This window comes from Gadus chalcogrammus, chromosome 5 (assembly GCF_026213295.1).
Source record: "Gadus chalcogrammus isolate NIFS_2021 chromosome 5, NIFS_Gcha_1.0, whole genome shotgun sequence".
NCBI classification, from domain to species: Eukaryota; Metazoa; Chordata; class Actinopteri; order Gadiformes; family Gadidae; genus Gadus; species Gadus chalcogrammus.
Window position 1 is genome coordinate 22079986 of NC_079416.1, and position 12500 is coordinate 22092485.

The following is a 12500-nucleotide window of genomic DNA, read 5'->3' on the forward strand; positions in this document are numbered from 1 at the left end:
AGCTTGTTGAGTATGTAACAATGATGTAGTGCAGACCAGCGTACCCACGGATCACCTTACCTTTGCATGTTTGAGCTCGAGCTCCGCCAGCTCCACCAGGTTCTTCCTGAATGCGGCCACTCGTCTCGTCTTGAAGTCCACAAGCTCTGGACACACAAGACAAACGGATCAGACGCCTGCATGCTGCTTTTCACACTCGTCTCAGGCCTTAGTCGTACCTTGAGGCGTACCCTAAAGCCAGGAGTGAGCTGCGCTACCCCTGGGGTCATGGATCCTTCTGCGAACACCTTCCCACCGGACGGCTAACCATGGCTAATCAAACTCACCATAGCTCCCGCTACCGACGGTTGTAGGACCTTGCTTTAGTGCGTTCCAGTACTAGTAATGCTACAGTACTACTAGTTGCAGCATGTCACAGTACTACTAGTCATATTATGCTACAGCAGTACTGGTTGCAGCACGTCACAGTACTTATAGTCATAGTATGTGACAGTACTATTTGGCGTTTCAGTACTGCTAGGCGTCACGGTGACGCCTAGTAGTACTGAAACGCCAAATTGTACTGTCACAGTACTAGTAGTCATAGTATGTTACAGGACTACAAGGTGTTGCAGAATGTCACAGTACTTCTAGTCGTAGTATGTCATAGAACTTCTAGGTGTTGCAGGATGTCGTAGTATGTCATAGTACTACTAGGTGTTGCAGAATGTCATAGTACTACTAGGTGTTGAAGAATGTCGTATGTCGTAGTACTACTAGGTGTTGAAGAATGTCGTATGTCGTAGTACTACTAGGTGTAGAAGAATGTCGTAGTATGCCATAGTACTACTAGGTGTCGTAGTATGTCATAGTACTACTAGGTGTCGTAGTATGTCATAGTACTACTAGGTGTTGCAGAATGTCGTAGTACTACTAGGTGTAGAAGAATGTCGTAGTATGTCATAGTACTACTAGGTGTCGTAGTATGTCATAGTACTACTAGGTGTCGTAGTATGTCATAGTACTACTAGGTGTCGTAGTATGTCATAGTACTACTAGGTGTCGTAGTATGTCATAGTACTACTAGGTGTTGCAGAATGTCGTAGTATGTCATAGTACTACTAGGTGTCGTAGTATGTCATAGTACTACTAGGTGTCGTAGTATGCCATAGTACTACTAGGTGTCGTAGTATGTCATAGTACTACTAGGTGTCGTAGTATGTCATAGTACTACTAGGTGTCGTAGTATGTCATAGTACTACTAGGTGTTGCAGAATGTCGTAGTATGTCATAGTACTACTAGGTGTCGTAGTATGTCATAGTACTACTAGGTGTCGTAGTATGCCATAGTACTACTAGGTGTCGTAGTATGTCATAGTACTACTAGGTGTCGTAGTATGTCGTAGTACTACTAGGTGTAGAAGAATGTCGTAGTATGTCATAGTACTACTAGGTGTCGTAGTATGTCATAGTACTACTAGGTGTTGCAGAATGTCGTAGAAGAATGTCGTAGTATGTCATAGTACTACTAGGTGTCGTAGTATGTCGTAGTACTACTAGGTGTAGAAGAATGTCGTAGTATGTCATAGTACTACTAGGTGTCGTAGTATGTCATAGTACTACTAGGTGTTGCAGAATGTCGTAGAAGAATGTCGTAGTATGTCATAGTACTACTAGGTGTCGTAGTATGTCATAGTACTACTAGGTGTCGTAGTATGTCATAGTACTACTAGGTGTCGTAGTATGTCATAGTACTACTAGGTGTCGTAGTATGTCATAGTACTACTAGGTGTCGTAGTATGTCATAGTACTACTAGGTGTCGTAGTATGTCATAGTACTACTAGGTGTTGCAGAATGTCGTAGTATGTCATAGTACTACTAGGTGTCGTAGTATGTCATAGTACTACCAGGTGTTGTGGCAGTACCTTGTTTGGCGGACTCTGAGATCTTCTCAAACTTGTGGCAGCAGAGCTGCTGGCCGGTCTCCGCCTGCAGCACGTCTTTGTTCTTGGACCGGGCTTTGTCCAGCGCCTTGTTGGCGTTCTCGTAGTCCACCAGCGCCCGACCCCGCCTGTACAGCAGGTCCTGACCAGCACCACAGAACCATTAGAGCTACTGGACCAGAACCATTAGAGCTACTGGACCAGCACCACAAAACCATTAGAGCTACTGGACCAGCACCACAGAACCATTAGAGCAACTGGACCAGAACCATTAGAGCTACTGGACCAGCACCACAGAACCATTAGAGCTACTGGACCAGCACCACAGAACCATTAGAGCTACTGGACCAGAACCATTAGAGCTACTGGACCAGCACCACAGAACCATTAGAGCTACTGGACCAGCATCACAGAACCATTAGAGCTACTGGACCAGAACCATTAGAGCTACTGGACCAGAACCATTAGAGCTACTGGACCAGCATCACAGAACCATGATAGCTACTGGACCAGCACCACAGAACCATTAGAGCTACTGGACCAGCACCACAGAACCATTAGAGCTACTGGACCAGCATCACAGAACCATTAGAGCTACTGGACCAGAACCACAGAACCAGTAGAGCTACTGGACCAGCATCACAGAACCATTATAGCTACTGGACCAGAACCACAGAACCAGTAGAGCTACTGGACCAGCATCACACAACCATCTATTCACCTGGTACTCAGGTAGTACTAGTAACAGTAGTACCTTAGCAGCCTGGGACTCTCAGGTAGTACTAGTAACAGTAGTACCTCAGCAGCCTGGTACTCTCTCAGGTAGTACTAGTAACAGTAGTACCTCAGCAGCCTGGTACTCAGGTAGTACTAGTAACAGTAGTACCTCAGCAGCCTGGTACTCAGGTAGTACTAGTAACAGTAGTACCTTAGCAGCCTGGGACTCTCTCAGGTAGTACTAGTAACAGTAGTACCTCAGCAGCCTGGTACTCAGGTAGTACTAGTAACAGTAGTACCTTAGCAGCCTGGGACTCTCTCAGGTAGTACTAGTAACAGTAGTACCTCAGCAGCCTGGTACTCAGGTAGTACTAGTAACAGTAGTACCTTAGCAGCCTGGGACTCTCTCAGGTAGTACTAGTAACAGTAGTACCTCAGCAGCCTGGTACTCAGGTAGTACTAGTAACAGTAGTACCTTAGCAGCCTGGGACTCTCTCAGGTAGTACTAGTAACAGTAGTACCTCAGCAGCCTGGTACTCAGGTAGTACTAGTAACAGTAGTACCTTAGCAGCCTGGGACTCTCTCAGGTAGTACTAGTAACAGTAGTACCTCAGCAGCCTGGTACTCAGGTAGTACTAGTAACAGTAGTACCTTAGCAGCCTGGGACTCTCTCAGGTAGTACTAGTAACAGTAGTACCTCAGCAGCCTGGTACTCTCTCAGGTAGTACTAGTAACAGTAGTACCTCAGCAGCCTGGGACTCTCTCAGGTAGTACTAGTAACAGTAGTACCTCAGCAGCCTGGTACTCAGGTAGTACTAGTAACAGTAGTACCTTAGCAGCCTGGGACTCTCTCAGGTAGTACTAGTAACAGTAGTACCTTAGCAGCCTGGTACTCTCTCAGGTAGTACTAGTAACAGTAGTACCTCAGCAGCCTGGTACTTTTTCAGGTAGTACTAGTAACAGTAGTACCTTAGCAGCCTGGGACTCTCTCAGGTAGTACTTCAGTAAATCTGCTAGCTTCAGGTCTTCGTCTGCTGCAACGCGGGCCTCGATCTTCTGCACAACAAAACATCCACACACATTTATGCATATGTATTAAATACATATTATGCATGCGTCTCTTATACAAGTTCAGATCTGAAGACCATGATATACACAAGGTAAGATCTATAACGTAATGTACACAAGGCAAAATCTATGTATACAAGGTAAGATCTATATTTCTTGCATCCCTTAAGCTTACTTTTAAGTACAACTTTCTGATTTTTGAGATGGGCGTAAAAACTCAATTTACGTTCTAATAAATATCAATAATCACATACCCGTGTCTTTTCCAGCAACTCTGACACTTTTAGGAAGAACCTGGAAAACATTTGAGGACGTTTTAATTATATAGAATTTTATTGTCACACACCAGGGCATGTGTATAAAACACACACACACACACACACACACACACACACACACACACACACACACCACCCCCCCCCCCCCCCCCCCCCCCCCCCTCTACTGCAACATACAGACAGACAGAGAGGCAGACAGACATGCGAAGCCTACTTGCAGACGTCTGTGGAGTCCTGCGTTCCTAACGTGTAGAGTGAGGAGGAGATTCTGTTGATGTCATCAGCTGCATCTGAACACACAACATAAGGCACACAGTTAGTCCTGCGGTAATCTGAATCCTACTATTAGTAAATCCTACTGTGTTTCAGCAGAACCACTGATCCAGAAGTCCTACTGAGCTAACCCTATCGCCCACTGCATCCGTCAACGGACGGAGCCACAATGCATTGTGGATCCATCCGTTCCGTTGGATCCGTCGGCTCCGTCAAGAAAGTTGAACATTTTCCAACTTTTCAGGCAACGACGGATCCGTCATCCAATCAGATCGCGTATGCTCATGCTTGGCTGACGGATGCCTCGGCAAAGACCACTCCCCCATCCGTCAGCCACGCCTTCCGTCATCCGTTGACGGACGGTGCAGTGGGTAGACTGTGTTACAGCAGAACCCCTGATCCAGCAGTCCTACTGAGTTACAGCAGAACCCCTGATCCAGCAGTCCTACTGAGTTACAGCAGAACCCCTGATCCAGCAGTCCTACTGAGTTACAGCAGAACCCCTGATCCAGCAGTCCTACTGAGTTACAGCAGAACCCCTGATCCAGCTGTCCTACTGAGTTACAGCAGAACCCCTGATCCAGCAGTCCTACTGAGTTACAGCAGAACCCCTGATCCAGCAGTCCTACTGAGTTACAGCAGAACCCCTGATCCAGCAGTCCTACTGAGTTACAGCAGAACCCCTGATCCAGCTGTCCTACTGAGTTACAGCAGAACCCCTGATCCAGCAGTCCTACTGAGTTACAGCAGAACCCCTGATCCAGCAGTCCTACTGAGTTACAGCATTGTGAGACTAGTACTACGTATTGAGTACTACGTGTTGGCACTGTGATGTTACCAGGGTAGTAACTGGGAGCCGGCTGAAGGCGACCTACTTTTGTGTGAGCGGATCATCTTGTCGGACTTGAGCGAGGCGTCCTTCACGCGGTTGTGGTACTCCAGCAGGAACGTCTTCTCGTGCTCAAAGAAGTCGTCCACGTCCTGGGAGAGGAGACACCCGGCTTAGAGACCACCACTAGAGAGCCTGGCAGGAGATCTGAACCCAGGGACCCCCCCCCCCCCCCCGGCCCTCGGGGCCCCCTGACACCGACCCGAAACACCAACCCAACATCCCATGCCTCATCAACATTACATCACCAGGTGGGTGATATCACGGGGGATTTGTTGACGGTGAAATGACTTGGTCTGAGGGGGCAGCGAGTATTAGGCCCGTATCAACAAACGTGAAATAAGGTTAATCAATAATCAAATGTAGATATTTTTGGAGTGCGGCACTGTAGCCCGGGCTAAGTGCCAGGTCCAGACGCGTGGTCTGATGCACGCCCCACTAGAGAACATCTCCATCTAGATAAAGATGGTCTGAGAAACGCTGATCTACAGTGTAAGCGTGAGTGAGTGTTCACGCTGGGACCCACCTTGACGCCGGCCACCAGCACTCCGTCCGCGGACTTGACCACGTTCTTGAAGAAGTCCTCCAGCTTCTCCTTCTTGTTCTTCCCTCGCACGCTCAGCTGTCAAACAACCAATCAACCGCCAGCTCATGGCACGTAACCAATAGGAGAGGGGCATTTCTCAAAATCATCCTCACCAGTTTACCAATCAGAGATCAAATGCGATGATGCACGATGATGCTTCATCATAATCATCTCCTTCCCCTCAAGAGCGGGGAAGGAGATGATGATACATCATGCATCAATTCAATTCATTTTATTTGCATAGCCCTTTTAAAGGGCTTAACAGACCAAATATTTATAATGATTCATGATGATTAATATCATCATGCCTCATCATCCCCCTCCCCTCCAGACTGCGGAGGGGGAGGTCTGGCTTAGCCCTGCAGCCCTGGGGGTTAGACAGTCCGGGATCCCACTGAGCAGAAGGGGGACTCACGTCTTGGTTGTACTCCAGGAAGACGTGGAAGTTGAGGTCTTTCTTCAGGACGGGGTGGGCCGCCACGCGACACAGGAACACCTCGTGCATCGCCACCGTCTTCTTGAAGATGGCCAGGTACTCCCTGAAACACCGGGCGCACTGGGGTCAGGGTTCACCCCGCTAGGGTCAGGGGTTATGGGGGTCAGGGGGTTAAGGGTTTAAGGTGACTCACGCCTCCAGCTCCTGCTTCATCTTGGTGAACTCCTCCTTGGTCATGGAGCCCTCCCCCTCCCCCAGCTTCTGGAGCTTCTCCCGGGACGCGTCGAAGTCTGGCCTGGGGGGCGCGGGGGGGATCTAGGGACCACCACAACATGAGACGGCCGGTCTGGACTCGACAGGTGGTCTGAAGTCTAAATACACTACCTGTGGAACACAGACCTGGTCTGTACTCTACAGGTAGTCTGTGGTTTGTACTGTACACGTAGTATGTAGTCGGCTGTACATTCAGTCTGTGGTCTGTACTGTACACTAGGTGCTAGTTTAGCATTTGGCTAGCGCTAGGCTAGGATAATTAGCTCTTACGATGTAGCCGGCGTAGTCCTCGTTCTCCACAAAGGAGTCATGGAGCCAGATGAACTCCTCGTGTTGTCGGACCACAGAGAACTCGTTCTGCTTGAAGTTAGGGAGCGTGCTCTGCGGAAACAATTTATGTTAGCACTCTGGGGGCTAGCAATGTTCTGTTAGCACTCTGGGGCCCAGTAATGTTCTGTTAGCACTCTGGGGGCTAGCAATGTTCTGTTAGCACTCTGGGGCATAGCAATGTTCTGTTAGCACTCTGGGGGCTAGCAATGTTCTGTTAGCACTCTGGGGCCTAGCAATGTTCTGTTAGCACTCTGGGGGCTAGCAATGTTCTGTTAGCACTCTGGAGGCTAGCAATGTTCTGTTAGCACTCTGGTGGCTAGTAATGTTCTGTTAGCACTCTGGAGGCTAGCAATGTTCTGTTAGCACTCTAGGGCCTAGCAATGTTCTGTTAGCACTCGGGAGGCTGGTATCCTGTTAGCACACAGGTTAGGTATTTGGCACTATAATCACCAAAACGACCAAACATTCCTTTCCAAAAATGGATAAACACTCCTTTCCAAAAGTACCAAATCACACTGATATTACCGACATCTTTCAAAGAATGCTAAATAAGCAGTATATCAGTACACGACAAACCCTTTCCAAAGACTAAAGTGCATGTTTACCTTGGTGTGAACTGTGAACTTGACCTTATCTCGCTCACTCAGGGCATCAGAGATATCCACCTGCAGAGTGGCGTCCGTCTGCAGGTCCACATTCACAGCCCTGGGCTGGGGAGAGCGAACCGGGGACATTAAACACAGAATCCTGTTAACCCGCAACCAGTAGCACGCTGCTATCAGGTCTGATAAAGGGAATATCTCAATCACATGTAGAGGTGATTAGTCATTACATGTAGAGGTGATCAACCATCCCATGTGCAGGTACTTTACCATGGGAACACTATCACAATATAATTTGGCGTTTCAACTGTGGAGATTATTATGTAATGCTTATGACTTAGCCAAATGTTAACATGATTAGTGCTATAATTGATTCAATAAAAAATCGAATCTAAACTGAGTGAAACATCAAACCTAAATGAAAAATAACAGAATTATCTGCCTCAGTCGCTGGTCCAGCAGAACCAATCACAATCACATGATAATGAAACAATTAATGAATGATTTGACCAAAGAAACGAGTTGATGGGAGCCTCGTGACGTAGGCGCCAGCAACAAAGTTCTCAACAAACCCTTTGCTTATAGGAGAAGGTTCTGGAGCAGCTGCCTACCAAGTATTAAATAGGGACGCATACTGACGCAATCAATGCAACGGATGAGACTGTCGCCACTGATGCATAGCCAAGTCTTTTTAACATGTCTCCTAATCAGGTCTCCTAAACACGTCTCTTAAACCACGTCTTCTAAACATGTCTCCTTAAAAAATGACTTCTAAACCGCATCTCCTGATCATGTCTTTTAAACATGTCTCCTCAACAATGTCTTATCAACAATGACTCTTATGAACAATGTCTTCCAAACCATCTCGACAAAACAGTGCAGTCCACGACATGTCCCGTCCAAACCCCAGACCCATCCAAACCTCAGACCCATTCATCCCATCTCTTCCTCCCCGGCCTGTGTGTTGACTTCCCGTCTGTCTGTCTGTCAGATGTGTTGACGCTGGTCAACACATCCCCCAGCTGACAATAACGTTAGCTTACCTAGGCTAACTAGCGAGCTAGCCAGGCTAACCAGCTCCACTACAGGCGTATCTACGACCCTGACCCACCTCCACCTGCACCTGCACCACGCCTCTCCGTGGCCGCTACACAGGACATCCGTGTTCAACAGATGAAGGTTATTGATAAGTAAGGGCGATAAGAGACGAGAGGAGGAGGAGGAAGGAGGAGGAGGAGGAGGAGGAGGAGAACTTACTCCTCGGTCTTCTTCGGAGAGGAAGTCTGGGCCGTCGTCCAGCCCTTCCTGCTGTATGGAAACAGACACAACATCAACAACAACAACTGGTCCGCAGCGGGGGGCCACCATGGGTCCGCTGGCCGACGAGCGGTTCTAAAAGCTAATAAAGTAGAGAACATTAGAACCCACCATCATGGCTGCTTACGGGTGGAGTACGGACTGAGCCCGGGAAGTCATGTGACGTGACGTCGCGGGGTGGGCGGGGCCACAAAACCCAGGTGACATCCCCATCAAAACATGACTTTATTGATTGTTTATTATTTAATGACAATAGGACATATTCCACAACAAATTGAAATGCACGAAGCAACACAGGTGACATTCCCATCAAAACATGTCTTTATTTGTTATTTATTATTTAATGACGACAGGAAATATTCCTTAACAAAGAGGAATACACGAAGCAGCACCATCAGACATGCCTTAGTGAGGATGCCAAACAATAAAAAAAAACGGAAAGTAAATCAAACTCAACAAACGTTCAAAATGGACATGAATGGGAAAAGCAGCCTACTGATGACTGACTTTCTTTGTTCCACAGGACGGCCGGTAGATGGCGCTCTAGAACCATTCAGCAAATCTATCACGCATGCGCTGAAAAGGAACGTTTCTGGAGGAAGGCCGTTTTTTATTGGTCGTCATGAAAAAAAACATAAGGGTAACGCTGTCGTTTTTTATTGGTCGTCATGAAAGAAAGGGTTACACTGTTGTTTTTTGTTGGTCGTCATGAAAGAAAACATAAGGGGTAACACTGTCGTTTTTTATTGGTCGTCATGAAAAAAACCATAAGGGGTAACACTGTCGTTTTTTATTGGTCGTCATGAAAAAAAACATAAGGGCAACACTGTCGTTTTTTATTGGTCGTCATGAAAAAAAACACAAGGGGTAACACTGTTGTTTTTTATTGGTCTTCATGAAAAAAAACACAAGAGGTAACACTGTCGTTTTTTATTGGTCGTCATGAAAGAAAACTTAAGGGTTACACTGTGGTTTTTTGTTGGTCGTCATGAAAGAAAACATAAGGGGTAACACTGTTGTTTTTTATTGGTCGTCATGAAAAAAAACATAAGGGTAACACTGTTGTTTTTTATTGGTCGTCATGAAAAAAAACATAAGGGGTAACACTGTTGTTTTTTATTGGTCGTCATGAATAAAAACATAAGGGTTGAAAAAAACATAACTGTCGTTTTTTATTGGTCGTCATGAAAAAAAACACAAGGGGTGACACTGTTTTTTTTTGTTGGTGGTCATGAAAGAAAACATAAGGGGTAACACTGTCGTTTTTTATTGGTCGTCATGAAAAAAAACATAAGGGGTAACACTGTCGTTTTTTATTGGTCGTCATGAAAAAAAACATAAGGGTTGAAAAAAACCATAACTGTCGTTTTTTTTATTGGTCGTCATGAAAAAAAACATAAGGGGTAACACTGTCGTTTTTTATTGGTTGTCATGAAAAAAAACACAAGGGGTAACACTGTTTTTTTTTTGTTGGTCGTCATGAAAGAAAACATAAGGGGTAACACTGTTGTTTTTTATTGGTCGTCATGAAAAAAAACATAAGGGGTAACACTGTTGTTTTTTATTGGTCGTAATGAAAAAAAACATAAGGGTTGAAAAAAACCATAACTGTCGTTTTTTTATTGGTCGTCATGAAAAAAAACATAAGGGGTAACACTGTCGTTTTTTATTGGTTGTCATGAAAAAAAACACAAGGGGTAACACTGTTTTTTTTTTATTGGTCGTCATGAAAGAAAACATAAGGGGTAACACTGTCGTTTTTTATTGGTCGTCATGAAAAAAAACATAAGGGGTAACACTGTCGTTTTTTATTGGTCGTCATGAAAAAAAACATGAGGGTAACTCTGTCGTTTTTTATTGGTCGTCATGAAAAAAAACACAAGGGGTAACACTGTTGTTTTTTATTGGTCGTCATGAAAAAAAACACAAGGGGTAACACTGTTTTTTATTTGTTGGTCGTCATGAAAAAAAACATAAGGGGTAACACTGTCGTTTTTTATTGGTCGTCATGAAAAAAAACATAAGGGTAACACTGTTGTTTTTTATTGGTCGTCATGAATAAAAACATAAGGGTTGAAAAAAATATAACTGTCGTTTTTTATTGGTCGTCATGAAAAAAAACGTAAGGGGTGACACTGTTGTTTTTTGTTGGTGGTCATGAAAGAAAACATAAGGGGTAACACTGTCGTTTTTTATTGGTCGTCATGAAAAAAAACATAAGGGGTAACACTGTCGTTTTTTATTGGTCGTCATGAAAAAAAACATAAGGGTTGAAAAAAAACATAACTGTCGTTTTTTTTATTGGTCGTCATGAAAAAAAACATAAGGGGTAACACTGTCGTTTTTTATTGGTTGTCATGAAAAAAAACACAAGGGGTAACACTGTTTTTTTTTTGTTGGTCGTCATGAAAGAAAACATAAGGGGTAACACTGTTGTTTTTTATTGGTCGTCATGAAAAAAAACATAAGGGGTAACACTGTTGTTTTTTATTGGTCGTAATGAAAAAAAACATAAGGGTTGAAAAAAACCATAACTGTCGTTTTTTTATTGGTCGTCATGAAAAAAAACATAAGGGGTAACACTGTCGTTTTTTATTGGTTGTCATGAAAAAAAACACAAGGGGTAACACTGTTTTTTTTTTATTGGTCGTCATGAAAGAAAACATAAGGGGTAACACTGTCGTTTTTTATTGGTCGTCATGAAAAAAACACAAGGGGTAACACTGTTGTTTTTTATTGGTCGTCATGAAAAAAAACACAAGGGGTAACACTGTTTTTTATTTGTTGGTCGCCATGAAAAAAAACATAAGGGGTAACACTGTCGTTTTTTATTGGTCGTCATGAAAAAAAACATAAGGGTTGAAAAAAACCATAACTGTCGTTTTTTTTTATTGGTCGTCATGAAAAAAAACATAAGGGGTAACACTGTCGTTTTTTATTGGTTGTCATGAAAAAAAACACAAGGGTTAACACTGTTTTTTTTTTGTTGGTCGTCATGAAAGAAAACATAAGGGGTAACACTGTTGTTTTTTATTGGTCGTCATGAAAAAAAACATAAGGGGTAACACTGTTGTTTTTTATTGGTCGTAATGAAAAAAAACATAAGGGTTGAAAAAAACCATAACTGTCGTTTTTTTATTGGTCGTCATGAAAAAAAACATAAGGGGTAACACTGTCGTTTTTTATTGGTTGTCATGAAAAAAAACACAAGGGGTAACACTGTTTTTTTTTTATTGGTCGTCATGAAAGAAAACATAAGGGGTAACACTGTCGTTTTTTATTGGTCGTCATGAAAAAAAACATAAGGGGTAACACTGTCGTTTTTTATTGGTCGTCATGAAAAAAAACATAAGGGTTGAAAAAAACCATAACTGTCGTTTTTTTTTATTGGTCGTCATGAAAAAAAACATAAGGGGTAACACTGTCGTTTTTTATTGGTTGTCATGAAAAAAAACACAAGGGTTAACACTGTTTTTTTTTTGTTGGTCGTCATGAAAGAAAACATAAGGGGTAACACTGTTGTTTTTTATTGGTCGTCATGAAAAAAAACATAAGGGGTAACACTGTTGTTTTTTATTGGTCGTAATGAAAAAAAACATAAGGGTTGAAAAAAACCATAACTGTCGTTTTTTTATTGGTCGTCATGAAAAAAAACATAAGGGGTAACACTGTCGTTTTTTATTGGTTGTCATGAAAAAAAACACAAGGGGTAACACTGTTTTTTTTTTATTGGTCGTCATGAAAGAAAACATAAGGGGTAACACTGTCGTTTTTTATTGGTCGTCATGAAAAAAAACATAAGGGGTAA

General features: G+C 43.8%; 1 protein-coding gene across 2 annotated transcripts; it reads right to left on the reverse strand.

The window, feature by feature from the left end:
* Positions 1 to 25: 25 nt before the first annotated feature.
* Positions 26 to 8853, reverse strand: LOC130383072 (sorting nexin-6-like). Of its 2 annotated transcripts, none has more exons than XM_056591097.1 (13): positions 8804 to 8853; positions 8633 to 8683; positions 7379 to 7483; positions 6714 to 6824; positions 6364 to 6485; positions 6150 to 6273; positions 5675 to 5770; positions 5135 to 5240; positions 4201 to 4276; positions 3963 to 4002; positions 3610 to 3696; positions 1906 to 2065; positions 26 to 146 (listed from the first exon to the last, which is right to left on the reverse strand). In XM_056591097.1, exons 1-13 carry the CDS (start codon positions 8807 to 8809, stop codon positions 52 to 54), a joined length of 1179 nt encoding a protein of 392 aa, XP_056447072.1. In that variant the 5' UTR covers positions 8810 to 8853; the 3' UTR covers positions 26 to 51. The 2 variants fall into 2 exon arrangements, with proteins under 2 accessions (XP_056447072.1, XP_056447073.1); XM_056591098.1 differs by having other exon boundaries at positions 8633 to 8680; positions 8804 to 8843.
* Positions 8854 to 12500: the final 3647 nt, after the last annotated feature.